General features: G+C 54.3%; 13 protein-coding genes across 13 annotated transcripts; 6 read left to right on the top strand and 7 right to left on the bottom strand.

The window, feature by feature from the left end:
- The first annotated feature begins 205 nt into the window (after nucleotides 1–205).
- On the top strand, nucleotides 206–2,141 carry BAUCODRAFT_191248 (uncharacterized protein). The gene has a single exon (XM_007673993.1). The coding sequence runs from the start codon at nucleotides 536–538 to the stop codon at nucleotides 1,958–1,960; it is 1,425 nt and encodes a 474-aa protein (XP_007672183.1). The 5' UTR covers nucleotides 206–535; the 3' UTR covers nucleotides 1,961–2,141.
- Nucleotides 2,142–2,162: 21 nt separating this feature from the next.
- BAUCODRAFT_191201 (uncharacterized protein) lies at nucleotides 2,163–4,233 on the bottom strand. Its single transcript, XM_007673992.1, has one exon. It carries the CDS (start codon nucleotides 3,758–3,760, stop codon nucleotides 2,324–2,326), a length of 1,437 nt encoding a protein of 478 aa, XP_007672182.1. The 5' UTR covers nucleotides 3,761–4,233; the 3' UTR covers nucleotides 2,163–2,323.
- Nucleotides 4,234–4,750: 517 nt separating this feature from the next.
- Nucleotides 4,751–6,046, top strand: BAUCODRAFT_61348 (uncharacterized protein; the record flags this gene model as incomplete). The annotated part of the gene is made up of 1 exon (XM_007673991.1): nucleotides 4,751–6,046. One exon carries the CDS (start codon nucleotides 4,751–4,753, stop codon nucleotides 6,044–6,046), a length of 1,296 nt encoding a protein of 431 aa, XP_007672181.1.
- A 734-nt stretch (nucleotides 6,047–6,780) lies between these two features.
- Nucleotides 6,781–7,875, bottom strand: BAUCODRAFT_191829 (uncharacterized protein). The gene is made up of 5 exons (XM_007673990.1): nucleotides 7,684–7,875; nucleotides 7,412–7,624; nucleotides 7,299–7,350; nucleotides 7,050–7,233; nucleotides 6,781–6,988 (listed from the first exon to the last, which is right to left on the bottom strand). Exons 2-5 carry the CDS (start codon nucleotides 7,560–7,562, stop codon nucleotides 6,833–6,835), a joined length of 543 nt encoding a protein of 180 aa, XP_007672180.1. The 5' UTR covers nucleotides 7,563–7,624; nucleotides 7,684–7,875; the 3' UTR covers nucleotides 6,781–6,832.
- Nucleotides 7,876–8,939: 1,064 nt separating this feature from the next.
- BAUCODRAFT_191208 (uncharacterized protein) lies at nucleotides 8,940–9,867 on the top strand. Its single transcript, XM_007673989.1, has one exon. It carries the CDS (start codon nucleotides 9,204–9,206, stop codon nucleotides 9,618–9,620), a length of 417 nt encoding a protein of 138 aa, XP_007672179.1. The 5' UTR covers nucleotides 8,940–9,203; the 3' UTR covers nucleotides 9,621–9,867.
- A 246-nt stretch (nucleotides 9,868–10,113) lies between these two features.
- On the bottom strand, nucleotides 10,114–10,461 carry BAUCODRAFT_118711 (uncharacterized protein; the record flags this gene model as incomplete). Its single annotated transcript, XM_007673988.1, has 1 exon — nucleotides 10,114–10,461. The coding sequence occupies one exon, from the start codon at nucleotides 10,459–10,461 to the stop codon at nucleotides 10,114–10,116; it is 348 nt and encodes a 115-aa protein (XP_007672178.1).
- A 1,810-nt stretch (nucleotides 10,462–12,271) lies between these two features.
- BAUCODRAFT_118710 (uncharacterized protein) lies at nucleotides 12,272–13,151 on the top strand (the record flags this gene model as incomplete). The annotated part of the gene is made up of 2 exons (XM_007673987.1): nucleotides 12,272–12,476; nucleotides 12,532–13,151. 2 exons carry the CDS (start codon nucleotides 12,272–12,274, stop codon nucleotides 13,149–13,151), a joined length of 825 nt encoding a protein of 274 aa, XP_007672177.1.
- An 831-nt stretch (nucleotides 13,152–13,982) lies between these two features.
- On the top strand, nucleotides 13,983–14,999 carry BAUCODRAFT_20966 (uncharacterized protein; the record flags this gene model as incomplete). Its single annotated transcript, XM_007673986.1, has 7 exons — nucleotides 13,983–14,032; nucleotides 14,092–14,123; nucleotides 14,214–14,239; nucleotides 14,291–14,453; nucleotides 14,506–14,679; nucleotides 14,730–14,933; nucleotides 14,962–14,999. 7 exons carry the CDS (start codon nucleotides 13,983–13,985, stop codon nucleotides 14,997–14,999), a joined length of 687 nt encoding a protein of 228 aa, XP_007672176.1.
- Nucleotides 15,000–15,301: 302 nt separating this feature from the next.
- BAUCODRAFT_61022 (uncharacterized protein) lies at nucleotides 15,302–16,846 on the bottom strand (the record flags this gene model as incomplete). Its single annotated transcript, XM_007673985.1, has 1 exon — nucleotides 15,302–16,846. The coding sequence occupies one exon, from the start codon at nucleotides 16,844–16,846 to the stop codon at nucleotides 15,302–15,304; it is 1,545 nt and encodes a 514-aa protein (XP_007672175.1).
- A 1,220-nt stretch (nucleotides 16,847–18,066) lies between these two features.
- On the bottom strand, nucleotides 18,067–21,077 carry BAUCODRAFT_191233 (uncharacterized protein). The gene is made up of 4 exons (XM_007673984.1): nucleotides 20,636–21,077; nucleotides 20,542–20,583; nucleotides 20,430–20,482; nucleotides 18,067–20,368 (listed from the first exon to the last, which is right to left on the bottom strand). Exons 1-4 carry the CDS (start codon nucleotides 20,718–20,720, stop codon nucleotides 18,392–18,394), a joined length of 2,157 nt encoding a protein of 718 aa, XP_007672174.1. The 5' UTR covers nucleotides 20,721–21,077; the 3' UTR covers nucleotides 18,067–18,391.
- Nucleotides 21,078–21,427: 350 nt separating this feature from the next.
- On the bottom strand, nucleotides 21,428–25,733 carry BAUCODRAFT_192112 (uncharacterized protein). The gene is made up of 2 exons (XM_007673983.1): nucleotides 25,508–25,733; nucleotides 21,428–25,455 (listed from the first exon to the last, which is right to left on the bottom strand). The coding sequence occupies exon 2, from the start codon at nucleotides 25,417–25,419 to the stop codon at nucleotides 21,487–21,489; it is 3,933 nt and encodes a 1,310-aa protein (XP_007672173.1). The 5' UTR covers nucleotides 25,420–25,455; nucleotides 25,508–25,733; the 3' UTR covers nucleotides 21,428–21,486.
- A 160-nt stretch (nucleotides 25,734–25,893) lies between these two features.
- On the top strand, nucleotides 25,894–26,460 carry BAUCODRAFT_191220 (uncharacterized protein). Its single transcript, XM_007673982.1, has one exon. It carries the CDS (start codon nucleotides 26,022–26,024, stop codon nucleotides 26,343–26,345), a length of 324 nt encoding a protein of 107 aa, XP_007672172.1. The 5' UTR covers nucleotides 25,894–26,021; the 3' UTR covers nucleotides 26,346–26,460.
- A 31-nt stretch (nucleotides 26,461–26,491) lies between these two features.
- On the bottom strand, nucleotides 26,492–27,019 carry BAUCODRAFT_29376 (uncharacterized protein). Its single transcript, XM_007673981.1, has 2 exons — nucleotides 26,650–27,019; nucleotides 26,492–26,546 (listed from the first exon to the last, which is right to left on the bottom strand). Exon 1 carries the CDS (start codon nucleotides 26,973–26,975, stop codon nucleotides 26,805–26,807), a length of 171 nt encoding a protein of 56 aa, XP_007672171.1. The 5' UTR covers nucleotides 26,976–27,019; the 3' UTR covers nucleotides 26,492–26,546; nucleotides 26,650–26,804.
- Nucleotides 27,020–27,512: the final 493 nt, after the last annotated feature.

Genomic DNA, 27,512 nt, shown 5'->3' with positions numbered 1-27,512 from the left:
TCGAGCCGCCATAACACTGAATGGACGAGTATCTGTCGTAGTCTCCGCTTCCCGGACATTAGAGCGAAGGAGACGGTTCCGTTATAACCTACCATATGCATAAGTCGTAAATGCGTAAAAATCCGAGATCGCGCATTGACGATCCGCAATGACGTTCGTTCTTGGGACAGACATTTGGGTAACTGTCGTGCCATTCGGATGGAAAGCCGCTTGAATATTGACTTTCGGGCTCGCTTCTCGAATAATGGTCCCCGCCATTCTTTGCCGGATTTCCACTCTTAAGTTGCAGAGAACTCCGTCTGCGACTGCATCGATGGTGCTGAGCACTCGCAGATCTTACTCTGAGAAGAGCCTTGTGGCTCCGTCTTTGCGAGCCGACTTCTGCATGAAGCAATGGCCGGGGAGTGACGTGGCGCACTATATGTCAAATATATTATTATCGCCACACTGTTGAACATGTAGTCTGATCGTACGACCTTCAGCCAGCCATAGCAGTATTTTTCATTTGGCGTCTTTCTTGGATCGTTGGAAAAAAATGCTTCCTTTCGCTTTCATACTCGCCGCCGCAGGCACACTCATCCATCAAAGTAATGGCGCGCCAACGCCCACTAGCAACGATGCGTCCATCATCGAGCGAGGCCTTATTAGCGGACTTCTGGGTGATGCTTCTGGCGTGGTTGGGACGGCCGTGAGCAAATTGAACAATCTTGGTTCAACGTCGACCGGGTCCGCAGGTTATTCGTCCGCTCTGAGTCTTCTACAATCTGTGACGCCGACTGCATCACCTACCGACGTCCAACAGGCCTCCGCAACCCTTTCCGCCATCTTTCAAGCCAGCCCAACGCCGAACAACCTGTATGCTGCCATTGGAGAGCTCGTCGCTCAAGGCTTGACGACGGACAATGTGGGAACCGCGGCTGAGTTCGTCGAGGGTGCACTCACTGGCCAGAACAGCGAAATCAATATCAACCTACGGTCGCCGTCTATCACTGTATACCCCAAGGCGAATTCAAGCGATGCTGCCTACGACCTGACCGAAGCCCAACTCAGAGCGGTCATCTACATCCCATCAACCTTCCAATATGGTAAGAAAGGTGCCCCTCAACCCGTCATCCTTGTCCCCGGCACTGGTGATACAGGATACACAACCTTCATCGGCAACTACATCCCCTTGCTCCAGGGTTCTACCGTCGGCGACCCTGTGTGGCTCAACATTCCCGGGTATCTCTTGAATGATGCCCAGACGAATGCGGAGTATGTCGCGTACGCCATCAACTATATTTATGGCATTAGCAACAAACGGAAGGTGGCAGTCTTCGGCTGGTCACAAGGCAACATTGATTCACAATGGGCCTACAAGTATTGGCCATCAACACGCTCGAAAGTAACTGACCATGTCGCCTTCTCGCCGGACTATCACGGAACGGTGATTGCGAACTTCATTGCCCTCAATGAGCCTCTACCGCCGTCTTTACTTCAACAGGAGTACAATTCAAACTTCATCACGACTATGCGTCGGAATGGGGGGGATTCCGCCTATGTGCCCACCACCACAATCTACTCCGGCTTTTTCGACGAGATCGTCGAGCCACAACAGGGCACAGGCGCTTCTGCATTCTTGCTTGGCAACAATGGTATTGCTGTCTCCAACAATGAAGTGCAGACTGTATGCGCAGGACAAGCGGCAGGATCGTTCTACACTCATGAAGGAACGCTCTATAATCCTCTTGGCTATGCTTTGGCGGTCGACGCCTTATCTCACGATGGACCTGGCAATCCTTCACGTCTCGATCTCCCGACTGTATGCTCTCAATACCTCACGCCAGGCTTGGACTTGGGAGACTTCTTGGAGACCGAGAACTCGATCCTTATCGCGGGCTTGGCAATCGGTGTGTACCCAAATAAGGTGGTGACGGAGCCCGCGATTAAGAGTAAGTATCTTGAACGGACAATGAGCTAAACACGACACTAATTGCTTGCCAGGCTATGCAACCTACTAAGCCCGCCTGATTGGACAGCTATTGTATTATAAATAATGTCTGGACGAATATTATGTCACATAGAGTCCGTCAGGATCATAGTTCCAACTACTGCATCGACGTAGCCGGCGGTCGGGGATGTATCAATGTTTGCAGATTTATGTTGGTATGAATGAAGACTCTTTCTAATTATGGGCTGCGTGTGACAACTACAGCTACCAGTATTGAGAAGCTGCACAGAGTATGCACCAGTGTATCATATACTCTACTGAAATCTGACACGTATTCATCGCGCTCACCGCCTTCTAGAATGTCGGAGATGGGATGATGCAGCGCAACTCATATTAAAGTCGGCTCCTTTCTCCAAAGGCTGCTTCTCCGGGGGCCTTCAAATCCTTCCTACCGGTGAACTTGCGCGCCATGCGCAAATTGCTGATAATGGCCGATCGTGGGAACCAATGCTGTACGACTCTACGCTCAGCTTCGTTGCCAGTCATCAATCCTACGAGCGCCTCAGCTGCCTTCAAACACCACACCATACCATGGCCGTTGAACGCTGCCGAGATCCAGAGGCCTGGCTTATCCGGCCACGCACCAACATACGGAAGTCCATCTGCGGAAGCACCCATGATTCCGCTCCACTCTTTCTTGACGCGGCCTTGTGGGTGGTCAGAACCCCAATTTGGTCCGAAGTAATCTGCCGTGCATTTGCGAAGGTAGGAGGTAATTGTCGGTTCCAGCGAGGAGTCGTCCGTCTCGCCATACCTTGAAGCTCCGTCATTTGGCAGCTGCCAGATTCCGCCTCCAATGACAATCGTGCCTGGATCGAAGGAGCTTGGTGGCCGGCTAATCATGTATTCGTATCCGCTCTCTTGGATGAAGGAATATGTGTGCTTTAAACCTGTCTGTGGCAGACCGCTTCCGGGACGCTGAGCAACGATCTGGCCGTGCAGCGGCACTATGATGCCTTGCATCTCAGGCAGTAAATGCGCGGTGTACCCGTTGGTGGCCAGCACAAGATTCGCAGTCTTGATAGAGCCTCGTGCGGTACTCACTGTCCACTGCGTCTGACCCTCAACCATCTCGGGCCTTATACACTCAGCTGGCGTGGCAGTTTGTAGGTTCAGGCCCAATGACAGCGATAGTTTCAACACCCCAGTGGTGAAGTCGTAAGCACTCAGACTACCAGCCATGGATTCAAAAGCACCCAATGCGTTCGGCGTACGAAACTGCTTGGCTGCTTCTGCTGCAGTCCAAATGCTATACTGGGCAGCCGGATCATCCTCGCCCATGACTTGCCGCATCCTTTCTATAGCTTTACGCCCTAGTGACAGGTGAGTTTGACTGTATATAATGTCTACGGTACTACACATCGTTGAAGCGCAGCTAATGCCGTGTTCGCGGGCCAAAGCATGGGTCGCCACAATATTGGCATACTGAAGCCTTGCAATCTTTACGGCCTCAGCGGTGCCTAGCTCTCGCTCGTGGTCAAGGAAGCTACGGTACGAAGAGGCCTTTGTGTGACCACCGTTACGTCCAGTGGCACCGCTGACCGCTTGCCTCGCCTCCAGCATCACCACTCTGGCACCCGGCAGCTGCGAGAGAAGGTTGAAAGCGATGCACGATCCGCTAACACCCGAACCGACAATCACATAGTCTGCGGTAGTTGGCAATTCCGCCGTGCTTCGCAGAGACGCTATGTCGGATGGCGGCACTTGCCAATAGGATGTGGTCGGATCGCGTCGAGGGACCCCAGGCGGTATGCGGCTCCGCTCCTCCATGATTGTATTGAGTCTGTACGTGCAGATAAAGCCGATGCAGGCTTACTCTCGCGAACAGGGCCACGGTACCCAAGGTAACAGCGTCTCTTCACCTTCATGTAGACTCGACTGATTGCACACGTTGCGATATGATCAATGGCGTACAGGAACACGTCCCATTCTACATTGCTTTGCTATGATTTGCACTCCTAAAAGAGAAGATAGCCATCGCCATGCTTGCATAAAGCGTCCATAGAGCGAGCGGCGATAGCGGCCTTCCGTGGCCGATCTCATTCGTGGTTCGATTGCGGCTCGAGCGGCAGGCGGGAAATGTAGGGCTGCAGCTTCATCGACGACTTCGAGTCGTTGCGTCTACGGCCTCGGCAGCCAAATCTCTTCCCTTGTTGGGAGGGAGAGAACCTGCGGCATATGCTTTTGGCGACTAACATTGTCTGCAAATGCTGTCGCGGACCGGAGTCGCCACATTCACTTCAGGTCGAACACTAGTTCGACTATTTGCTTAACCAAGTCAGGCTTAGTAATTGGGTTGAAACTGTCCTTCACCGACTCGGGCAACTCTCAACGTCTGCCTCGCGCTAAAGCCTCCATAATCACCGAGTCCGCGCCATAAAATCCCTTCCCTCTAATGACACGCGCCAACGTCCTTCGCGTTCAAGTGCACGTGATAGAGTTCTGTAAGCCACTGCTAGCGAAGGATTTCTTAGCCGCGGGTGTCGCGTCTTCACACTCGCTCACTCACGCTCATTCTCCATTCCGACAAACGCGAAGCATATTCGACGTCCTATACGCGTAGCACGTGGCGGGACTTGAAGGAATTGGTGAACGCGATTTCGCGTTAGGGTGTCATTACTTGCAGCGAGCGGATAATCGAGGCGCCACCTGCGGGCTCTTTCATCGCTCGCCATTCGAACATCTGCAGTCCCAGTCTCTCAGTCTGCGTACATCATGGCTGCGAACCTCATGTCTGAACCTCAGGCTGCGATCGCTTCTATGACCAAGGCAGACCTCGCCAAAGGCACAGGCCGACCCGGGCTCTTCCAACGGCTGGACACCGCATACCGATCCTTTTGCCAGCTGAGAGATCTGACTCCGGAGCAAGTCGATTCATTTATGCAGTCTTATGTCATCTATGACCTTGACTGGCAGGATGAAAAGCAAATGGTTGAAACTCTTGGTCCGAACTACCAGGAGAAGGTTGGCGAATGCTTATCCAACTACTACCGGGTGCTTAATCACCTTTGCGCCATCGGCGAGCTCGAGAAGATGTACATACCGCCGATCATGGACTCGAACGAGGGTATCACCGGCAATCAAATCTTGTATGAGGAGAGCATCGCCGAGGAGCTTCAATTGCCATCGAATCCAAAGCTTCTGGATCTAGGATGCGGTCGTGGTCGGGTTGCAGCACATATGTCTCTCCTGTGTGGCGCTCAAGTCACTGGCATTAACATTGATGCGGATCAGGTTGCAAGCGCAAAAGCATATAATGAGCAATGTCACTTCAGTAATGAATTCGTGCGAAAGGACTTCAATGAATTGCCGCTCCCGCTCCCCGACGCCCACTTCGACGGCTTCTATCAGATTCAGGCTTTTAGCTTGTGCAAAGACATTCCAAAGCTGGCCAGTGAGGTCTACCGCGTCCTGAAGCCTGGCGCACGCATCTCGCTTCTTGACTGGGTCAGCTTGAACGCTTACAATCCACAAGATCCACATCACAGGGAGCTCATGCGCTGTGTCAAGCCATTGATCGGCGCTGTCGGCACTCCGACACCAGAGTCAATGTGCCGCGACCTGGAGTCTGCAGGGTTCCGCATCATACGCCACAACAATGCAAGCATCGACGGCCTGCAAGCACCATTGCTCGAAATCGCAAAGGGCTACTTCGGAACCGCCAAGTGGGCAACCTTTAGCCTCGTCAATGTTGGGCTACTCCCAGCTCATTTCAAAACCCTGTTCAATCGCTTTTCGCAGGACAGCGATGCCTTCATCGAGGCAGATCGATCACGACTCATCACTACTTGCTATCACTGGCTGGCTGAGAAGCCGCGTGACATGGACGTTGCAGGAATACCGAAGAGCGTCTCGCCGGCAAGCTCTGACTTGGCGGTCAAGGCGGACTCTTCGGCAAGCTCCGACTCCGAGACCAAAGCAACGAACACCCCAGCAAGCTCCATCGACGACGTGCCTACCAACAAATCAGCAAAGGCAGAAGTTGAGAAGGCTAGCAGCTCGCTGAGCTCAGGCGCTATCACTACACCCAAGGCTGCTGTTGAGACGGCAGCATAGGCATGATGACGCACTCGGCAACTTCCAGCAGAAGATTGGGAGATCTACCATACTCGCTCAAACAGGTCTCAGCGCAGGTTCGCTACCAACGAGTCGTTACACGGCCCGTGAGACCACTCCCTAATCTACTAATTCATACCTTCGCGATGACGAAGGTACAGCAGACACCAGCCACTGGCCAACTGCAATTGATGCTCAGACTAATACAGCGGCTCGCTCATGTGAGACTGAAGTGCTGCCGCCTTGTGCATGGCTTTGTCTCGCACCATTCATTGGCGACGATTACAACTGGGTCCAGGCACTGTATAGACGCGTCCTGTGGCTCTCTCCTAATGTTCAGATAGCAATCTATGATACCACTCTAGCGGTTTTAGGCGGACACGGTGTAGATGGCATCGAGTCAATGATAACGAATGCTCCTCACGCTGCTTTCCTTCCATACCTGGGAGACGGTAATGCATCGTTGGTCCCAAGGTTGCCCTGTACCACGTGGTGCACTGGTCTGCTCTCACCCCTTGTTTGTGATTTCCCTGTGGCACAACATTTCGCACGCGCTAATGATCTCCTCGGACAGCTGACGCGGAGACAGGTTGATTGCGATCACCAACATGATCTGGGTCTACCAGCAACACAATTTGCCCACGTCTGCCTAGGGACGTCCAGTCCGTCGCCGTACGATTAAGGAACATTGTCCTGTCGACGCCAGATGGCGCGGATCGTGTCACGGCTGAAGCGAGTGGTAGCCGTTGACTACGAATCACAGCGCACAGTGCTACGGAACCTGGCCTATTCCTCCTCACCACCTTTGGCCTTCTTCTTCTTGCTGCTGCCGCTTGACACCACGTCACCCGTCTTTTTCTGGTGCACGATAAATCTCGTGTAACACTCCTCACGATCCCATTCGAATCCTGCAAGGTAAGGCGCCTCGAGCTCATCATCGGCCTGACGCGGACGAACAATTAGAGATGAGCAATACTTTGGGGCCAATGGGGACGCAGCTTACCCGCTTCTTGTACGCCTTATAGATGGCATCGCAGGCATCCTTGATGGTGACACCTTTCAAGTTTCGTGCCGTGACCTCAAGGCCGAGCGGGAAGTGGAGATCGATCTTCTTGATGGGCGGAGTGGTGAGGAGCTTCTTCAAAACTTCCTTATCTTCAATCGTTGACGGTGAGCTGTTAATCTTCCTAGAGCGGTGTAAGTGTGTGAGAGAGCTCAAAGAGCGCAGGGCCGATGATCGACCATAGCTTACCAGTTGAGCTTCTGTGTCTCCGGGGCAATCTTCAGCTCGACGTTCTCCTTCTCTGCAGCATTCGTACGTCAGCAAGACAGCTCGTGCGGCAAAACCATAAGACGAAAACGAACCGAGATCATTGATGTTGAAGACGCCGCTGACGGTACTGCTCGTACGCCGATGCTTGATCTTGCTCTCCGTGGGTGATGCCGGAGCATCATCAATGGCCGAGTCGACCTTACTAAGATCGGCACTGGTGTGTTCTTGCACTTCAGCTGCCATTGTGGTCACTTCTGTATGACGAAGATGAAGATCGAGCTCCTTGCAATGGGTTGATACAAAGGCTGCAGTAGTCAGGTACAGAAGATGGTGGGTAGGGAGGAGGAGGGAAGCGAGAGCTCACCCTGATCATCAAGGAAGCTCCAGGAGGGGCTGATGTCGAGCTCGACCTTAGACGTTGCACGAGACCTCGATGGTCACGCGACAGGGGGAGCATGAGCACGCGACACCCAGCGCTCGGATCCGACGGGGCCACCCTTCTCCGCATTTCTGAAGTCCGGGGTATGAGGGGTAGCGTGCTTCGCGATTGTTGCTCGATTCAACAACGACGCCTATCTGAAATGTTCCACATTGGGCGTAAGATACCTTTCAGTGAAGGGTGCTTCGGTGCATGATACTATACGATGTACTGAATGCAAGTGATGCTCGCCACTGGCACTGATGCTGAGGACAGGAGCGGCCTATTCATGTCATGGCAGTGGCATAGGTTTCGTTCTCCCACATCTGCACCGGACTTCAGCACGCATGCATCGGCCCACCCCGCGGTTTAGTGCTTAAGAGGCCAAAGGAATGCTGTATTGTCACCACGTGGGTTCACCAGTTATGCTTGTCGGTGGTATGCAACCCGTGTTACCAGCCCCAATGCTATCTGAAGATGGAGTGGGTGTTAAGCCGCAATGCGATACCATCCTTATTAGGCTTTGTTCAGAGGCCCCCTGCTTCAAGGGAATCCGGAGAGTAACGGACTCGGCTGCATTCTCAAAGCCCTTCAGCGATCTCTTGGGATTAGGAACGTTCGCCGCTGTAAATGCAACCACGAGTTGGAAGCAGTGTGAGTGGTGCAAGCTACAGTCTCTGCTCCGTGTGCTGCTGTGGTTACAGTCTTAGAGCTGCATTGGCACCTCGAATGCTTCAACAGTCAGAACATCCAAGGTCTAGGAACCGCTTTTGCGCGAAGGAAGCCAGCTGTGTCCCAAGCCGAAAGCGGCAATATGGTTCTGCTGCTGCAGATGATTCTGGCCGCATGGTGTTGTCAAAGAGTTCGCCCTTATCCCTACAGAGCCTGACCGTACCTAACTCCAGCTTAAAAGTGACTGTGAACGGGTATCCTGCCATTAGGTAAACTTACCATGAAGCAAGGTCACACCAGCAGCACGCAACAGTGTTGACCGCTGAAGCTTCGTCAACATTTGTCGGGCATTCCGCAATTTCCATGAAGCATTACAGTCTACACAAGTCGTGCAAGACTCTGTCCCCCGTTTAACGTGCCCTGGACAAACAGTACAGTCAACAGGCGCGTTACAACAACATTCTCGATCTCCAGCATAGACGGCTATGAGGATGACCGTGCCAGTTCTTGCAGGATGGTTGAGCCGTGATCGGAGTGTGGAGGGAACCGAAGCGTGCAAGGAGTACCCACGTAATCGTCGCGTAGACGAAGAAGCCGTCAATGTTGGCCGATATGATCATGGCCAGCTGAAGCACCGCCATGTCTTACGCCAGTGGAGCTGCCTGCGAAAGGCTAAGAAAGTGTACCGCAACGCCGCTGACTGAGCCCTCAGAATAACCTGCGACATTGCTCTCGGCCATCCCAGTACAACGCAGGCCGTGCGCGGACTCTTGCAGCCGCGAGCGTCGTAAGTAATGGTAAGCCGTGTTGGCGGTCCATCGTCCGTCGTATTGCCGTTGGTGGAGCCGCGTGGAAATAATGACGCCGCTACCTGCACATGGCCTGTGGCCCTTCGGCCGCAGCCTGCAGAACCAGACCTCCACGGGCTGACATCTGTAAATGCTGCACCAACCATGAATTTCGCTACGACGAGGCGGGACGACAGCATCCTGATCGTTTGCTCGGAGACTCTGCTCCTCAAGGCAGCAGGCTGTGGAGTCCATACTGCCACGAAGTTATGGTCTTCTGCAATGGGAGGACCTAACCCACACAGTATACCCGGTCAATGGACATGTGAACATTGCCAGAAGCACACAGATTGCCTCATTCATAGCCCGGCAATGCTCTGCTCGGCTTACCGCAGCTCGTACGTGATAGGAAACAATGCATAGAAGTGCCGAGAAGACTGACCGATAGTAAGCAGAGAAGACAGTCGGCGGGCAAACTGATGCGCGACGCTTGATCATCCCAATTCGGTCGGCTGGGGCTATAATCACGATCAGCCTTGTGTGCCCGACACAGCGCCCCTCTATTCGTCGTACATCTGCTCAAACGGGGCCTTCTGTATGAGTGTCAAGTTTCGCGCGTCGTGGACGAAGACATGGCTGTCCCGTAGTACTAACTCTCAAGCTTTCCCATAAGCAGGCATGCTGTCCGAGAATACGCGCAGAACGTTGAACTCATCTCGAGACCAGTTGAGCACGGACAGGCTAGTGCTGAGGTTGCGGACTGTGGCACCGCAATATGTTGTACGTGCGTGCTCCCAGATAGCGTCTTCACTTAGCTTACCGCGCAGATGAACCAAGCGCAGCTAATGAAGCGGTTTGCAGACAACGATGTCACAAGATTGGTGAAAAGATGGGTCATGCTTCCAGCCAGACTGTGCTAAAGGTGTTTCCGGTCTAGCATCGTATAGTTGTTGAAGCACCAAGCGCGATGGACAATAAGACGCAGGGTACGCGCCTGTAATGGTGGACCTGCAGAAGGCTGACTAGTTGACTGAGCACTCTTACTAACGGTGGGAAGACCGTGGAACTGCCAGCTATTGTAGCGTGAATGAGATGTTGCGTAGAGCTGTTTTTGGACAAGCATGTCTGCGCGGAGACTCCAGACGAGTTCCAGATGCTCTTGCAGCCTCCTGCTGACGCTGCAATTCTGGCTGTTATCATTGGCACGCCGAAAGCACCACGTTGTAAAGTAGCGGCAGAGATGCGGCTCTTCGGGCAATGGCATTTGGCAAGTATGTACGATAGGCGAATGGGCAAAGCATACTGCTGACGCGCTACCTGCGGCGTGCCTGCAACGCACTGTAAGCTTCTATGCTGCTTCTCTCGCTGTTGCACTGCCCGTTTGGGTTACTACGCTTCCACAAACCGGAAAGATTCTGTAGCGCCCGACAACGAACATCCTCAGTGCCAGGCCAAGTGTTGCGCCGCATTCACATTCCAGTATTGGATCCAAAGTGTCGTAATGTCGTGAGAGGCGGCGTGCAGGACCGGGCAGCCCGAAGTCCGATAATGTCACCCTGTCCAGCCGCGGTCACACCACAAACTACTGGCCGATGAGCGGTGCAGCTACTGCCAGAAGTCCCCACCCGCGGTCGTTGACACGGACCGACGTTGCGATCACAAAGTTGACTTGCTTTCGCACGTAAGTTGGAGGTAGTGGACACTGTCGAAGCGCTCCGTCATGCGATCGCGCGGCTGAAGACTCGAATGCCGAAGCGACCGCTTGCCCGATGCAGACTAATCACATTGCGCTCAGTGCGAGGGTCTCTGTATCCAACACATTCGTGATTCCAGGTTAACTTCCCATCTACTGCCGAATGTGCTCCGCGTATGGACTGCTGACGTCGGTACTGCCCATTGTCATGGCTGACCGATGAGACAGCCACGTGGAGAGAGGGCCGTTTGAGATAGAGATCTCACTGCAAGCACTGCAAGCACTCCGTGAACAGCCTTGCAGCCCTACAGGCTTGGCATTTCGTGCTTCCAAATTTGGGTGCTTACCAAAGTTCTATACGCGGCGACCATGACAAAAGGCAACAGCGGCGGGTCCCGTCCTTCCGTGAACAATGTCAGCATGTTTCCAGTTAATTGAAACCACACTAAAGCGGTGTGTTGTGAAGAGAAGATTGCGAGTGCTCTATGGCGGAGCCACTTGTTGGCGACGCAAGCTCTCACGCGATGCCAATGCTTGCCGGATCGGTCAGGCGTCCTGGCACCACGCGATTCGTCTTTCAATTGCACTGGACCCTCAACCTCGGGTAGGGCACATCCATATGGTTTGCACCAGAAAGTGGTCGTACCTCCAAGCAGAAAGGCTCCTTACCTGGCAGCCTGTGGAAGCGGGAAGGAAGCATGCACAGTGGGTTGCTGGCCAACTGCGGCAACCGCTCGAATCCCTTCCAGCTACTCCTGTGAGATAATTGCTCGCTCTGTCAAATGCTTCGGAATGGCGCCATACCACAGTCCACCCATGCAACATCAGCAATTTGTGCTATGACACCGCGCTATGGACAGATTCGGATAGCAGTAGTCTTGTCCCCTGCAATGAATGATCAGTACTATTCTATGTTACGGCGGGCCTTCTTTGTCATCGGATTCTGCACGCCGGGCCGTCTTAGCTTGCGACCGATGCGCGGGGAGCTCGCAGGTCTCCTCGTTCCTCAGCCCTGCACCATTTCGGGTTACGCTGCGCTTTGCAAGCGAAGCATGTGGCTGGCATGGTCGGTCACCGTAGTTTCTTAGGGTCCAGCCTTAGCACCGACATGCACGGGTGATCCGTAAACGCGCCTGGGGCTGGCGAAGGGCGCACTGGTGACTGAACCCACATGGTCGCTGCCACTACGCTAGCATGGGTCGTGGAGTCTGCACTCTGCACTGTTTAGAGCTCCTGGTGCCCTGAGGCCACTTGTATAAGGTGGTGTGCTTCGCATCCTACAGGTTTGTACTTCTACACAACCAGCATCTACCATTTTCTGCTTCACCACGTCCACACCGTCTGCTTTCTTTGCCATTGTCACCCTTACGAGTCCGTCACAATGTACGATCGGGGAACGATGCAGAGGTCTGCTAGCTACAGTTACCCAGCTTACCCAGTACCCGCACCACAAAAGCAGTATCCAACAGCACACAGTACGAGCAGCGCTTTCAGCGCGAGTGCCAATCCCAACGAGGACTGGACCAAGATCTCAGATCTAGCGGAGCGCAGAAGGATACAGAACAGGATCGCTCAGCGCAACTACCGTGAGTTGTGCTTGGTATCCCTTCTAGTGGAGAGCGTAAGCCTAACCAAGTACAGGCAAGAAGCTGAAGAAGCGTCTTGAGGACCTAGAGAGGAGAGCTGGCTCGAGCTCAGCATCGCCAGAGCAGGTGCACGAGGAGCTTGCCCAACTAGAAGCGGCCACCTCTGATCAAGCTTCCTCAACGACAACATCGAGGCTGCGAGCGAACAGCAGCCATATTGGGCGGGAGCGAACGCCGGAGACGCTGAACCAGCATTATCAGCTTCCAACAGAGTCGATGTTCTCGACTACATACACGCGGCAGATGTCCACATCGCCTCCTCCCTTTCAGTTTGGCGGAATCACTGCAACCGCAGGCTACGCCAGCTACGACCCACCAGTAACGTATTGCAGCATGCCAGTCACCACTATAGACATGCCGACATACTCGCACTATATGTCTGCGATGCCACAGCAATCGTATCTACCAAACATGGCTCGACCGCACGTCAAGCAGGAGAACGAATACTATAGCGAGCACTTTGCTGATGACGAATCCCCTTTCTCGACAAGCTATGGAATGCTTACAGGCGTGGACACTGCTGCTGAGTATCCATATGTGAGTACTACCAGACCTCAACCTCCTCCCTTCAGTCGAAGCTACAGCGCACCGACATGGCCAACGAACTCTGGCTGATACAAGCCCCAGACACCACCCTTGTCTGACTCGTTCGACGTATCTCAAGCCGGATCACCACCGGACCTGTCAACCTACCCTTGGACGCCATCGTCACTTCCGGGAACACCGCCCATGTGCTAGTGTAACCTCCAGGGCATTTCCGGATCGGACTTGTGATTATGAACGCACATAAACTGCAGAGCTACGTCAAAGAAAAGCTACGGCAAAGAGTCCGTCAACTCCATGGAAGCATGGACCTCGGAGTTAAGGTGCATCCGGCCGTGGGCGTCAGGATTAGGGCTGGCAACAGAAGGACAGCTCGCGCAGGGGACGGACGCGGAAGAGGAGTGGCCCCGCAAACTGTTTGCGAGTGAACGCGATACGAAGGAGCTGTGATGCGTCGTGGCCTAGTGTACGCCATATGATTAGTGGCTCGCCTGATCAACAGCATGCCATGACTAAATATCAGGGTACACCCTTTACGGAAAGCGATGCGTTCGCTTCAATCCGCCCGACATCCGACGCCAACCGGTGATTGCTAATTCACATCGCGTAGCAGCTCACATCCGCCGCAGCCGCATCGTACCTCAATTGTTATACAATCCAACGTGGTCGGGAGTTGTGGACTCGCAAGAGTGTGTGCTGCTCGTATTCCTGTCGCATTCGCAATGGTGGCTTGTCGCCGGACGCCTGAAGTTGGAAGAAAGCTCCGTATGTGGGCCTTGCTGCGCTTGAAATGGCAATGATCTGCGACCCAAGGCGGGATCGTCGCTCTGCGACTTTTGGCACGAGGTAGAGCGATTTAACTCACTTCAATTGCGAGTGTCTTGTAGGATTGAGGGCACAAACATGGCCACTAAGGAGCAGCGTAGCCTGGATTTATTTGGCGGTGCCAAGAAGTGTGTTGCAGTCTCCGACCAGAAGTTCCATGAGCCTTGTTGAGATGTGATGCCAATAGGTGGAACGCAGACGAATGGTGCGCTTCCGACGGTAAGTTATACCTCTGCACAAAAAAGCGCGCTACGATCGAAGTGTTTCCGAGAATGCCAAACCGCGCAATAACGCTAATATGATCGGAAGACCGGGTTCGCGGAGGCAAGAGTCAGGTACGTGCTCGAGCTGGTTACACCATCTAACATGCTGAACATCTACGACAGTCCTACCTTGACTGCTTCGACCAATTTGCCACCTTTCGCGGTACCCTCGACATCAAGACTCTGGGTGGCGCAGGCTTTGCCAGCCAGCGGACAACCGCTGAAGACAAAGTCTGGAACCTTGACGATTATGTCGCCATAAAGCTCGCCGTTAAGAAAGGGGACAGTGAGCTTCACATCTTACCGAATATTGCTCACGTGCTGACGATAGCAATCAGAGAAACGGTACACACTCATACTAAAGGATGAACTTCTTGAGCGTAACCCCGAAAACGGTCGAGAACAGTCGACCATTTCATATGAGTGCGACTTCGAGCTTCCGCCTGAGGATGTGCCTGGTGAGACTGGAGACAGAACGATTGTGATACCATTCAAAAGCTTGACAGCCACTTGTAAGTCTCTTCCGCATCTCATGTGCTGTCACTGATCTGACCTTGGCTAGATCGAGGGAAGCCCAAACCGGATGCGCAGCCGCTGGATCTCACGAAAGTGAAGCGGTTCAGTCTGATGAATCGATCCTTCTTCGGCAGTCAGAGCGGAGACTTCTCACTATCGATCAGCGCCATCTCGGCCATTGACGTGATACCCAAGGCTTCCGATGTTGTAGTATCGAGGAAAGGTGAACGTCAGCTCGAGGATGGCTTGAGTGCGCCGCAGGATGTACGCGTAAGCAGCTGCACGGGTCATCTCCACCAACCAATACCTACACTAATGGCATAACAGTTCGTCCGTCCGGTACGAAGGTTGATACTTGTCGTGGGCTCGATCGCTGCATTGTGTTGGTTGGCCTATTGGAGAACGTACGCGTAGTGCTTTCGCTAGCTATGCAGTCTCTGTGGGCGTGAGCTACATTTGGGAAGCTACAAGGTTGACGTGAACCTCAGCCGCGGGTGCAGAAACGATGTGACATATGAAAGCTAAGCATACATGCCTCCATGTGGGTATCGGACGCCGCAATGCTCGAATCACAAGCTCCAAATCCCGAACAGCATCAATATCATGACGACTTGCCCATCATGTCTGCGCAATCGTCCAAGACTGTGTCGACTCGGCTGTAGTCGCCAGGAGCCGTAACGCGCACGCATACTGTTGTGTGTTGACTTGCTCCGCATCGAACTTGAGATCCATGATAGCACCACGAATCGTGCCCAAGCAGAGCGGAATACGCGCAACACTATGCTTCTTCTCCTGCAGACCAACCTCAAGCATCTCCTCGTCGTCACTGCTTGATCGCCTTCTCTTCCGCTCAACACGGTTGAGAAAGCTAGCGAGCGTAGCCCACCTTCCGTCCCTCTTCCGCTCCTCCTCCGCTAAGATCTTACGGAGCTTGTGCTTGTTCGGCAAACGGTACATAAACAGTTGCATCATCGGCACTGGTCTAGTAGCCTTCTTATCCCGCTCGGCGATGGCGATTAGTGATCCGTCCGGACTCAGAGCGAAGTTCGGATGGTGTTCATGCGCACTAGGCATGTTTTCCCAGAGGCCCATTCCGTTTTCAGCCTTGCCGTTGAGTGTCCAGTTCCAAGCGCTCAAGAAGCTCTCAAGTCTGGCTAGCACCGTCACACTTCTGGGCTCGACGGTAAGTGCGGTCCCATTCGCCGGTACTGATGCTCGCAGATGGCCAATGATGTAATGGCTACTTTCGTTGCCGCCGTGCTTCTGAGCAGCAAACAGATAGCCGCCTTCAAATGGCCTCAGGAGCTGCAAGCCAGAGACGCGGCCTGTGCTATCATCCTGCGGTGCTTGCGTGACGACGCTAAGAAGGCTAGAGTCCAGAAAGACATGTCGCAGACCCGCTCTGCTCTTCCAGTGCTCAATCGTTGCTTGCTCCGTGCTGTCAACGGCTGCAAGCGGCCTGCCAAGATACAGCACGGCGCCCTTCCCACTCAAGCGTACACGCAAGACGTGGTCATTCTGCTCAAACTCCAAGCCGCATATGTAGTGACCTGTAGCGCTGGTGATGTGCTCGTTAACCGTGAAGCTGTCCGGTGCCGCAGACAAGTCAACGATCTGTATTATCCGCTCTTGTGCGATCGCGAGTAGTGTCCCGTCCGACGATAACGCAGCTTCATGATATGGTGTTGGCGGCACCTTTAGCCATGGCCCTCCGCCCACAGCCTCCCGCAAATCGTTCACTGGTCGCTGCATCAAAACTCTTTGCTCGGAGCCTGACGTGTCGAACAGGGTAATAGTGCGGTCGTTGATTGTCACGGTACGCTTGCCGCTAGCAGCAGCGGTGACTCTCGGTCCCATCTTGAATGCGGCCTTTCGCGCGCTGCTCATGACACCTTGAATGTCAGGCTTTCGGCTGATTCGAGTTCCCAGCATAAGTGTATAAGCGGCCTCATCCCACAGCTTCTGCAATTCGTGCGGTGCGGATGTAGCTGCTTCGGCTGAAGGAAGAATTGGTAGCTTCCTCAACTGCCTCGCCAAGGTGGTTGAATCCAGCGAGGCGAACCTCCACCACTTGCAAACATTGCGCGCGGCATGGAATGATCTTGTATCGAGGTATGCGAAAACCTGTTGTTGCAGCTCGAGTGGGAGCCGAGTGACACCCATACAGGTTTGATGAACAGTAAGAACGCGCTCGAGTGAGTGCTCCATGGCTGTCTTAGCAGGAAGTGGCATGGGAAGAGAGAGGTAGATACGTTGGAATGAGCGCTGACTATAACAGTGAGGTCTTACCTGACGCTATTACTGTGGAACGCGCACAAGGCGCTCTGATATCAGCCTTTCGCTTGGGCCATTACTGACACGGCGACACCCCGGTTCGAATCATCAGCTCGTCAAAGTGGTGCCAGCAAGGAGCGACCGAAAGGGACGTGCCAGGGTGAGTGCGGAAGACAGGACGCCGGACGGGGAGTTGGGAGACACGTTGAGAGGTAGCGCGGTCCACCCGGCAAACAGCCGCAAGACGGTGTGGTGTCATCGCCAATCTAATCTGGGGCTGGTCAGAGCCCACGGACATGGCTGCGATAGGCTGATGGCACCGTGTGCTTAGACGAGGAAAATGTGGATGATAAGTGATCCAGTCGCCAAGGCATTAGTGTGGGTTCGCAATTGCTTCGGCGCATTACCTCAGAACGAGCGCAGCAAGCAGCGTGGAGTCGACTTGTACTACTATTTCTCACGCAGTGCAGCCATCGTAGTGGATGCAAAAGGGGAAATGTCAAGCGGGAGGTGGCACTCAGCATGTACCGACATTCTCAGCTCAGTGATCGAGCGGTTAGCAGCTGCCGACGCAAATGAAGGCACGGTCGAATATGCGTGCAGATGGGCAGGATGTTGTCCCGTGGCACTGTCAATGGCTATCAGATACCACATTAAGGGCACCGCCATTCACACAGAGCCTTTGTGGTGCAGACGATATGTAGGTACGGTCTGGACGCTCAAGAGGCTGGCTGGCGCGCGTCGTCCGACAGCTGCGCGCCAAGCGATCAGCTTACCACAGTAGAACAAGGCGTCCAATGGCGTTACATGGCACACAACCGACTTCGAAAATACACTTGACCAGGAATGAACGTGTGATGCCAGTGATTTTGGCGTGCTTTATTCCTTAGGGACTGAACGCTGCAATGGCAGCGTTCAGTCCTGGCCCTGGTCGGTCATAATTGGTACGCCTTGTAGGTGGGCCCGGAAGTGCCCGCTGCCTTCCCTTCTGCGTTTGTAAGCGCTCTGAAGATGTTAAGCCTTACGCCTGGGCTTCTATCTGGGTACCGCAGGGCTCATTCGACAAACCCATTACGTTGACCAGCAGGTCTGTCCTAAGACGATTGCCTGAAGGCCAAGATCTGTGAATTGTTACTGGGAGCGCTGTGCCTTCCCAGAGACCGGCTATGTCAATGAGGTATCTATAGGGTTCGGTTGTTGAGAGGAGCTTGTTGCGCAGGCCGTCTTGTATGATTCATCCTAGCTCATGCAGAGGTCTAGCTCTGACGTCTCAACACTGACTTTGTTGGCACCGCAAAGCTCATACAGCTTTCGCTCCAGTTTAGCACGCAGTGGCTTCGGCAGCTGCAGTATTGACCATCAGGCCTTGGTTGCCGGTATCACCTCTCCAAGCCCTTCTTGGGTGCCGTCTGCGTACAGTCTAGGCAACCTACTCTAGGGGTTGGCAATCCCGCATCGTCTGAGCGTCTCCCGGGCTGTTCTGACCTTAAGCCCAATGCGGGTCTCGAGTTCATACGATTCCCAAGTCTCGACCTTGGCCAGCTGCTCGCTGCATTGCTGCAATGTAGCCTTGTCGCCGTCTTGGCCTCCGGCCTCCACCCAGTCACATACGGCAATTTCGTAATGCGCAACGGGCAAAGGCCATGTATCCGGATGATCGCAAGCTTTTATCGAGACCAGTTCGTGGCAGAGCACGCCTTCTGTCAACACCTTTTTCGCTTCGTAAGTCTGACCGAGGAAGCGCAAGATGGTCCCTCTTAGCAGGCTCAAAACGGCCTTCTCATCCGCACCTTCTTGCTCCCAGTGTGGATTCAGCTCTCTGTCTTCACACCATGCGAGTCGCCTCAGTGAGTCCTGGAGCTGCTGTTCGTCCATGCGGCCATAGCCGGACCAGAAGTACGCCATCTCCTCAACCGGACTGACACCGACCGCATCCACAAAATCGCACTTTCGAACTTTGGCTCGATGATCCCACTTCGTGATCTTGCGGCTGACGAAGATGTCGAATGGCAACTGACGCGCCATCAGACGCTTCTTTCCGGTATGTTCGGGCACTTTGTGTAAGTACTCGTCTGCTTTGGCACCATATTCCGCCGCTTTCTGTGGTGCTCCCGGCTTTGCTAGCCGATAGAGCTCCACATAGCACGATCCGGCAATGTAGTAATAGAGCGCATGGGACCAAGAATTTTTGCTGACGCAGTCGATGAACTGCACCGCACTTTCCTCGTACTTGTGAAGGTACATGCAATTCAGTGCTCTTTCGAAGACTCGGAGGGCGTTGACCTGCTTCAACTCCGACTCGGCGCCCTCGCCCGTCAGGTCTACAGCTCCTTGTAGATTGTGGTCTCTGGCGAGCATCCTTGATTCTTCCAAGAGCCACAGCTTAGACTTCGGGTAAAGTTGTCGCATGTCGCGAAGCAGTGCTCTCAAGCGCACTTCAGGGAGTGCGTCATTTCGCAGGATGTCGCAGAAAGCAATCGCGCCATTATGGAAGCCCAGTGTGATCAGCCCAGCCATCGCGCCGTTGATGTTGTGCTTGAACTTGGTTGCTGACCACAGCATGCGCATCCCCGTCTCTCGATCTCCTCGGAAAGAGAAGATTGAGAGCAGTCTAGAGAATGCGGGTGGGACCATTGAAAGAAGGAGCTGGAGTAGACCGAAGCAGAGTGATGTGCCAGCATGTATGAACAGGTCGATAGGATCGTCAGTGATAGTTCGAATATCAAGGTCATGCTCCGCTTGGGATGCGGAAGAGCTGGAGTCCACCGTGGTGCTTGGAGGCTGCTGTGCGTTCGGAAGCCTGTCGTTCAGCTTCTTTGTGATGGTGTCCTCGAGGCTTAGATCGCTCAGCTTTTGCAGCTCGGCATCATCTAGATCGTCTAAATCATCCTCATCTCGCAAGCTCCCACCGTGCACGCCGTGCTTCTCAACGTCTTGCTGCGCTTCCCCAAGAGCGACCGAGGCTGGAGTCAGGACCCCAGAGCTTTCAGCTGATGACATTTCGCTGGGACCGCTGACGCTGCCGTTTGTCGCCGCACTGCTGGACGTAGAGGCGGATGGAATGCCGCCTATCCCATGAGCCCTGAGATACCTCTTCTCCGCTTCGCTAATCTCGTACAACGTTGTGAACGCCCGCCGTAGCTTGTAAAAGCCCCTCAGACTCTCAGTAAAGCTCTCGTTCAGGACGCCCACGACGGCACTCATAAGCTGAGCCTCGGCATGGCACAGTGCGTACTCTGACCCAGCAGGGTATATCTTGCTTTGGTGGGCTGTTGACGCATCTCTGGTTGCTCGCCGTTGATGCTCCGACGCCGCCTCCTCCGCCTCAGCTAGCTTTGTCGATGCTTGCTCCATGATCTCCTTCTCAAAGCCTAGCGTAGCACGCAGAAATAGTGCGGTGGCAAGGCCTAGCTACTTCACCACCGCCCGGTCAGCGTTCGGCACCTCCTCTGTAAAGCTCCCTAGTCCGTACCTTGTGGAAGGGTGATGTACCCTTGCTGAGCTCCGCCTCAGCCAGCTCTACCTCTATACCGAGATCAGCACGTGTGCCGGAGCGGGGGATGTGTTCTGCGGGGCAGCTATACCATCGTTCATGATATGGGCGGCAGCGCCCATTGCATCCTGCACTGGCACGGTGTATTAGCCTCATCCAGCCGTGGTGTTGTTCGGTAGACCTACATGCTTGCGGCTCGTCTAGAGCCGTCAATGACTTACTGGCGCCGACGCCAGCCTTCGAGCTGAGGAAACCAAGAGCTCTCTTCATCGTAGCGATGCCGACGAAACGAATGCTAAAGAGGCAGCAGAACGTAGCTCAAGTTGGCCTGCTGTCAAAAAGGAGCGCAGCGCCGGAGTAGCAAAACCACAAGGGCGGCCATGGTTCACAGCAACCGCTAGTAACTGCTCCTACGCGTACTCGACACGGACTTCGGGTCATGACAGGAAGCGCTTCCGTCCGGAAGGATGCCCGTAGACCTGGGCACACTTTGGGAAGTATGCACGTCATTATGCATTGCAGTAGAAACCTTGGTTGCCCTTGTAGCAAGCCATGATGACAGTTGAGATATTGATAGTCATGGCTCATCATGGCCTGTAGTGTCTTTCTACTGTTACAACATCGAGCCCGCCTCTCGGGTCCCGGACATGCTGCTCATATATGCGGGGCTGAAGTACCGCCTCAGCCCTGTACAGTTGTTAAACCTTCGTTAATCTCAGTTCAGATCGCTCGCTTGTGCAGAGCTGAGGATTCCTCCCAGTCGCTCATAGCTCGTAACCGGAGACAGCGAGCAGAGGGATCACCCAAAATACCCAGACACCATGCATTCAGAGGCCACCCATATATGCGCTCTTCCCTCCAGCCACTATCCACTCCGTGTTCCAACCAAGCCGTTGCTGCCATGCAATGCGTAGCGTAAGTTTGAACCGTATGCTCGAACGCCGTTGCCAAAATAAAGCTGGTGTCAGTGCCATAGGCTCCGAGAAAGACACGCGCAAAGGAAAGCACGCGCTAAACACGCGAGAAGCAAAGCACACTATGCACCCTCGCTCTTGATCTCCATCAAGTCCAGTTTCGTTGCCGCAGTCGGAACGTTCTTGACACCCAGACTATCCATGTTATCCTTTTCTGTGCTTTCTTTGTTCACAGAGCCATTCATAACTGACAACGGTGTTGGCGGCTGCTCCGGCTTGGGTCTCACTGGCGTTGGCTTCGAGACCGCATTCTCCGAGGCGGCCTTGCTTCCAACCTTCTTGAACATATCGCGAAGTTTTGGGCCCGGCACCCGCTTCTCGACAGACTTCGATTGCGGCCAGTGCCGCTCCGAGACATAGTCCCAGATCTTCTCTTCCAGATCTCGCATGCCGGCCTCAGCTATTTGCTTCTCGATGTGCGTGCCTATTGCAAGCAGGCCTTGCTTGATCATCTTGAGGCGCTTCTCGTTGTCCGGGATATTGCGCTTGTTGGCAGTGTGGACAAGCTCGAGGCGCTCTCGAATCGGTTTGAGAAAGTTGCGAATGCGGATATCGGTCTCGGTCAGTGGCTTGCCATCCCCATTCATCATGCCTTCGGGCCTCGAGCTCGCCAGCGGTGAGCTTCCATTGCGATGATGGTGTGGTTTACGCTCTTCAGAGTAGCGATGCTTGGCGTGACCGTTAGGCGAGCCGTGAGAGGGCAGTCTCCGGTCGAGCGAATTGCGGTTTTCTGGTGGTTGTAGACGGCGAGCATCAACGTCGCTGGCACGCGGCTTGCCGGGCATTGGGCTGGCGGATCCGTACGTCGGTGTGCTCAGGCGACCATATTGACCGTGCAACTGCCCCATGTACTTGCGGTTGTTCCGGTGATGGTTCTCCAGTGCCTTCTTTGCAAGTGGGTTCTGGCCGCCGCTGGTCTTGTCCTTCAGTACACTGAGTAGGTAATTGGCTCGTCGGACCAAGTGGACGGCTCCGGGAGACCGAGCCTGCTTTTCTTCGCCACCTTTGGTACGGTCCTCCTTGTTGGCGACGCGATGCTCCTCGAGGTAGAACTTGTCAGTAAGCCCCAGCTCAGGGTCATCTCGAATCTCAACCCACGCGCCGAAGCCGTGTCGAGCCATGCCGACGACAAGCATACCATCCTCCTTCGCACCCCATTCAGCGGTGTAGTTCGCAGGCTTCGACGTCCCCGGGACACGGAAGTTGCGCCAGTCGTTAACGCTGTCGACCTCGTCGCGGATCATGCGCATCTCCTTCGGCCGCTCCGTCAACGTTCCAGCGTTGTTGCGCTTGACGCCACGGAAGTCAAACAACACGGCCTTCTTGTCCTTCTTAGTGACCGACTTCTGAGTGCTCCGCTCAAGCTCCGTAACGCGGTCCTCCTCTTCTTTCAACAGGCGTACCGCTGTATCCACGACTTCCTGAAGGGTAGCCTTGACGACATCGACATCCCGACCCAGAAGTCTCGCGGCTCGGATAATCTCATCCTCTCTGTCTTCAATCGAGCCATAGCGCTCGTATGCGTTGATAAGCAGGCGGCATTCCTTCTCGCTGAGTGGGCGCCGAGGATCACGCCCATGATCCGACTCGCTATCGTCCTCAACATCCGCAGCAGCTTCGGCAGCAAGGTCGCGAGCTCGTTTCTTTGCCGCCCGCTGTTCTCTCGCTTCATCCACGGGCGCCTTACGCTTGCGTGGTTGGTTCTGCTCGATAACGCTCTCAAGGTAGGCTTCTTCCTGCTTCTTGCGCTCCTCCTCCTTGAGCTTCGCAAGCTGGTCCTTCGGGATAATGTCCTCCCACTCGACATCGATCTTGACGTCAGTATACTCGAAGCTTCGCAGGAACTCTTCGCCTCCGTCCGTGGTCATGCCTTCTGGTTGCTCGGTTCGGTGCTCTTCTGCATTCGCAAGCATAGCATCAATATCAAGCGATTCAAGCCTAGCTTGATTGCCGGACTGTTCGAACATCTTCTGGCCGCGCTTCTTGAGGATATTAGAGATGTCGTCGGAGGAGTTTGGCTCGGCGGTACTTGCGCCGACCTTAGCCATCCGGTCACCGAGCTCGCGGGCATCTTTGTCGGTGACACCACGCTGAATTGTGATGTACTCCAGCATGAGCTTGTTGCGGGCCCGCTCAAGAACTTCCTCCTCGACAGTGTCTTTGGAGACGAAGCGGTAGATGGTCACTGGCTTCTTCTGCCCAATACGGTGCGCACGGGCCATAGCTTGAAGATCAGCCTGTGGGTTCCAGTCGGAGTCGAAAAGGATCACAGTGTCCGCAGTCATCAGGTTGATTCCAAGCCCACCAGCCCGAGTGGACAGCAGGAAGCAGAAATCCTGGCTCTCAGGCGCGTTAAAGTGGTCGATGGCCAGTCGCCGAGCGCCGGCAGCAATGGTGCCGTCCAGTCGTTGGAACTGGTGGCCGCGCAGCTGCAGGTAGTCGCCGAGAATGTCAAGCATCTTCACCATCTGGCTGAAGATCAAGACACGGTGACCCTCCTGCTTGAACTTTGCCAGTAGCCGATCGAGTACTATCATCTTGCCGGAGGTGGACACTAGCGCCTTGAGTTGGTCCTCGCGACTGTCCTTGCCGTCCAGGAAGCGCTCTTCGGCGTTCGGAAACATGAACGGGTGATTGCTGGCCTTCTTCAGCTCCATCATGATGTTCAGCAAGGACGTCTTCTGCGCCTTAGAGCCAGCGTTGAGTGCTGCGTAGTTGCGAGTGAGGATGTTCTTGTAGTACTCAAGCTGAACATCAGATAACTCGACGCGGATGATCTTCTCGGTCTTGGGCGGCAGGTCATGTTCAACCTTTTGCTTCGTGCGGCGAATCATATACGGCGAGATGGCATCTGTAAGCTCGGCAATCTTCTTGCTAGCGTCCTCCGACGTCAGGTCAATATTTAAATCGACGTTTATTCTGCCCGGCATAAGGAAGTCCATGAGCGCCGACAGTTCGCTCAATGTGTTCTGCATAGGCGTGCCGGTGATAAGCAATCGACTTGGCGCACCAAAATCCATAAGCTTAGCGTACAGTTGCGACTCGCGGTTCTTGAGCCGGTGCGCTTCGTCCACAGCCATGAATTGCCACTTGAGCTGTGACAAGAAGCCAGAGTCGGCCAAGATGTATTCGTAAGTGGTGAGCAGGACGTTGAACTTCACCTTCCGGGGATTGCCATTGACGAGAAGCTCGTATTCACGGATGATCTTTCGCGCGGTCTCATTGCCGCTATACACAACGTAGTTGATGTCAGGTGTCCAGTTGTTGAAGGTGTCTGCCCATGCAGGCATGGTCGATAGGGGCACTACTACGATGAACGGTCCTTGCTGACCTCGATCATGTCGCAGCCAGTCCATGAAAGATACTGTTTGCACGGTCTTGCCCAGACCCATCTCGTCTGCGAGGATAACGTTGTTGCCCTTGCACCAGTGGTGCGCAAGAAAGTTGAGGCCATGAATCTGAAACTCGCGGAGCTCGCCACCCTTGATGTACTCCGGCTGGGTCCTGAACGGCTTGTAGTCTGTGCGCGTTGCGAGATTTGCCTCTCTGTGGTTCGATTGCGGGAGATGTGTAGAGCGGTCAAGGTATCTATCGATCTCCTTCTGGGCCAGCTCGCTGACCAGACTTTCTTCCTCCCATGTACAGGAGTCATAGAACAGCCCTTTCCACTTGACGTAGTATTGTGTGACACCTTCTTCTTCGCGACGTCCTATGACACGCTCGACATGTCGGAAGTCGTTAAGCGAATCGAGGTAGGACTCTCGGTCAAGGTTCCACTTCTCCCTGTCTTCAGCAGCAACATCCGGATCTTGCTTCAGGCTGAGCTCGACCTTGACAGTCTTACGAAAGTAGTTCTCGAGGCGGCGGAAGCCTTTGTAGGCTGACAACGTCGCCCACGGCTCCCATGTCGCATGGTAGTGTGCTTGATATTGCCATTTGATCTGTTCATCGTCAGTGACAAGAGAGCAGCACGTGATACGGAAGTATACAGACATAGAACTCAAAGTCGTGCTTGTCAGCGCTGGCAGGATCTGCGTTTGCTTAGTATGCGAGCCGCCCTGCTAAAGTGTGTTTAAAACGTACCGGCACCTTCTTTGAGACGGTGGTTGAGGACTACGTCAATAGCTGGTCCCTCGTCCTCGTAAGTGTAGTAATAGTTGGGTGTCGTATCTTCTTCTTCATCGCTGAAGCCGAGATCTTCCTCTTCGTTGTACGTAGTGATCTTCGCAGCGCGCCGCGTTGAGAAGCGAACTTCGGACAGCTGTGGTGTACCTCGGCCAGAGGCAGCAGCCTGCAACAGCTTTCGTTGCTTCTTAGCGAAGGTTCTACCGCGTTCGCCGCCGTATGTGTCGTTTGCGTCGTCTGATTCTTCTGCGTGCGACAGGGGCTGCGCTGAAGACTCATCGTGTGTGGAAGCTGCCAACGACTGTCAGCACAGCAGCTAGTGTGTGTGGAGATACAGGGCACTTACAGGGCCGGCCGCCAGCAGTCTTCTGTCGTTTCCGGCGTCTGCCGGTGTTGACTTCATCTCCCTCGTCTTCCTCGTCGTCGGAAGAGTCAACCTAAATTACAGCTTAGCTGGGCAGGGGTACATATCATGCCAAAGTGCACGTACCACTCGGCGTGTTGGACGCGCTCGTCCCTACGAGCAGCAATGTCAGCTGATGCACGATCATGGCAGTTAGCAGGAGACGCACGCTACGTCGCAGACCATACAGCTCCGGATTCTGCTGCATCAATTCATCATCGTCGGCGTCTGCCTTCCGCTTCCCTGGTCTGTGACTTCCCTCCGACAGCGAGCCGTCGTCATGCATTCCGTCTGCGGGCTCATGCGGCGGAGAGTCCGCATCGTACTCTGCGTCTTCTTCGCCTGGAGCATCGTCGTCTTCATCCATTTCAGACGTGGCCATGTCATGAATAGCATCGTCATCATCTGCATGGAGGTGCTCTTGTGGTTCGCTTCGCGAGGGCGGCATGTCATTGAGGTCTGAAAGTTCGCTTTCGGAGCGCATGGGTTGCGGGGAAGGGTTCATAGCCGCGCTTTCAATGTCCGGGACGTGTCCGTTTGTCATGGGCTTGTCTTTATATGGGTGTAGGTGTACTGGGAGGTGTTCCGGACGAGCTACTTGATGGAAGAGTCAGTACAGATTCTCAGGCTGTGGCAGTCGTAGCGGGCTGCAAATTTGCACATTGCAGCGGCAAGCATATGCGACCAGTTTCCCCACCTAGTCGGTACAGGTCGCCAGAGGAAATTTGTAGATGCAAGGTCCGATCGTGAAATATGGCTTGGTCCGCGGTGACGGTCACGAGGCTTGCAGCGACTTGCGAGCGTTCCGATGGCCCCGAATTGTACGGCGGCAGTCTCCAGCACCGAAGGTACCTAGAGTACCCGAGAGAGGTGATCCGAAGGGTTGCCGGCGCTGATATCGATGGAATACGTCCGGTCTTTGAGGCTGGGGATGGGACGAGCAGCGACCAGCATCCGGTCCATGGAGCCTGGTTTGTGGAGTAAAGCGAGCGTAAGAGTAGATGGAGGTGACTTACACGCCATGATGCGTCGTCTACGCCCGGTATGGGGAATATCGGAGGAGGTGGGTTGGTGGGTGGTGGGTGGTACGCGGGATAAGTCGAAGCAGCACGAGTTGGAGGAGAGATGGAGAGAGGCCGACTGCACTCGCCAAGACAAAGCCGCTTTCCCCACATCCTCCAAAGCCACTCACCACTCATGCGCCTGCTGAATACTATTATTTTTATTCACCACTGCCTCCAGGTTCGTTCTGAGAGCGTGTGTGTTTGCTGCACAGAAACTCAATCATTTACGCAGCACGTCGATAGACTCTTTCGTGCCTGGAGAGGCGCCTCTGGTTAGGCTCCATCCACAGAATCGTTGTTCGCTGAGCCCCACCAAAGCGAAACAATACTGCCGCGAAGATGGGCGACAAGTTGACTCGGTATGGCCGCCCAGATGGTGATGATGGTATGGCGGCTTACTGATCGCATTCCAGTATCGCCATCGTCAATAGCGATAAGTGCAAGCCCAAGAAGTGCCGGCAGGAGTGCAAAAAGTCGTGCCCCGTCGTCCGCACCG

Source organism: Baudoinia panamericana (assembly GCF_000338955.1).
Source record: "Baudoinia panamericana UAMH 10762 unplaced genomic scaffold BAUCOscaffold_1, whole genome shotgun sequence".
Taxonomy (NCBI): Eukaryota; Fungi; Ascomycota; class Dothideomycetes; order Mycosphaerellales; family Teratosphaeriaceae; genus Baudoinia; species Baudoinia panamericana.
This window is presented reverse-complemented; position numbering and strand designations above follow the sequence as displayed.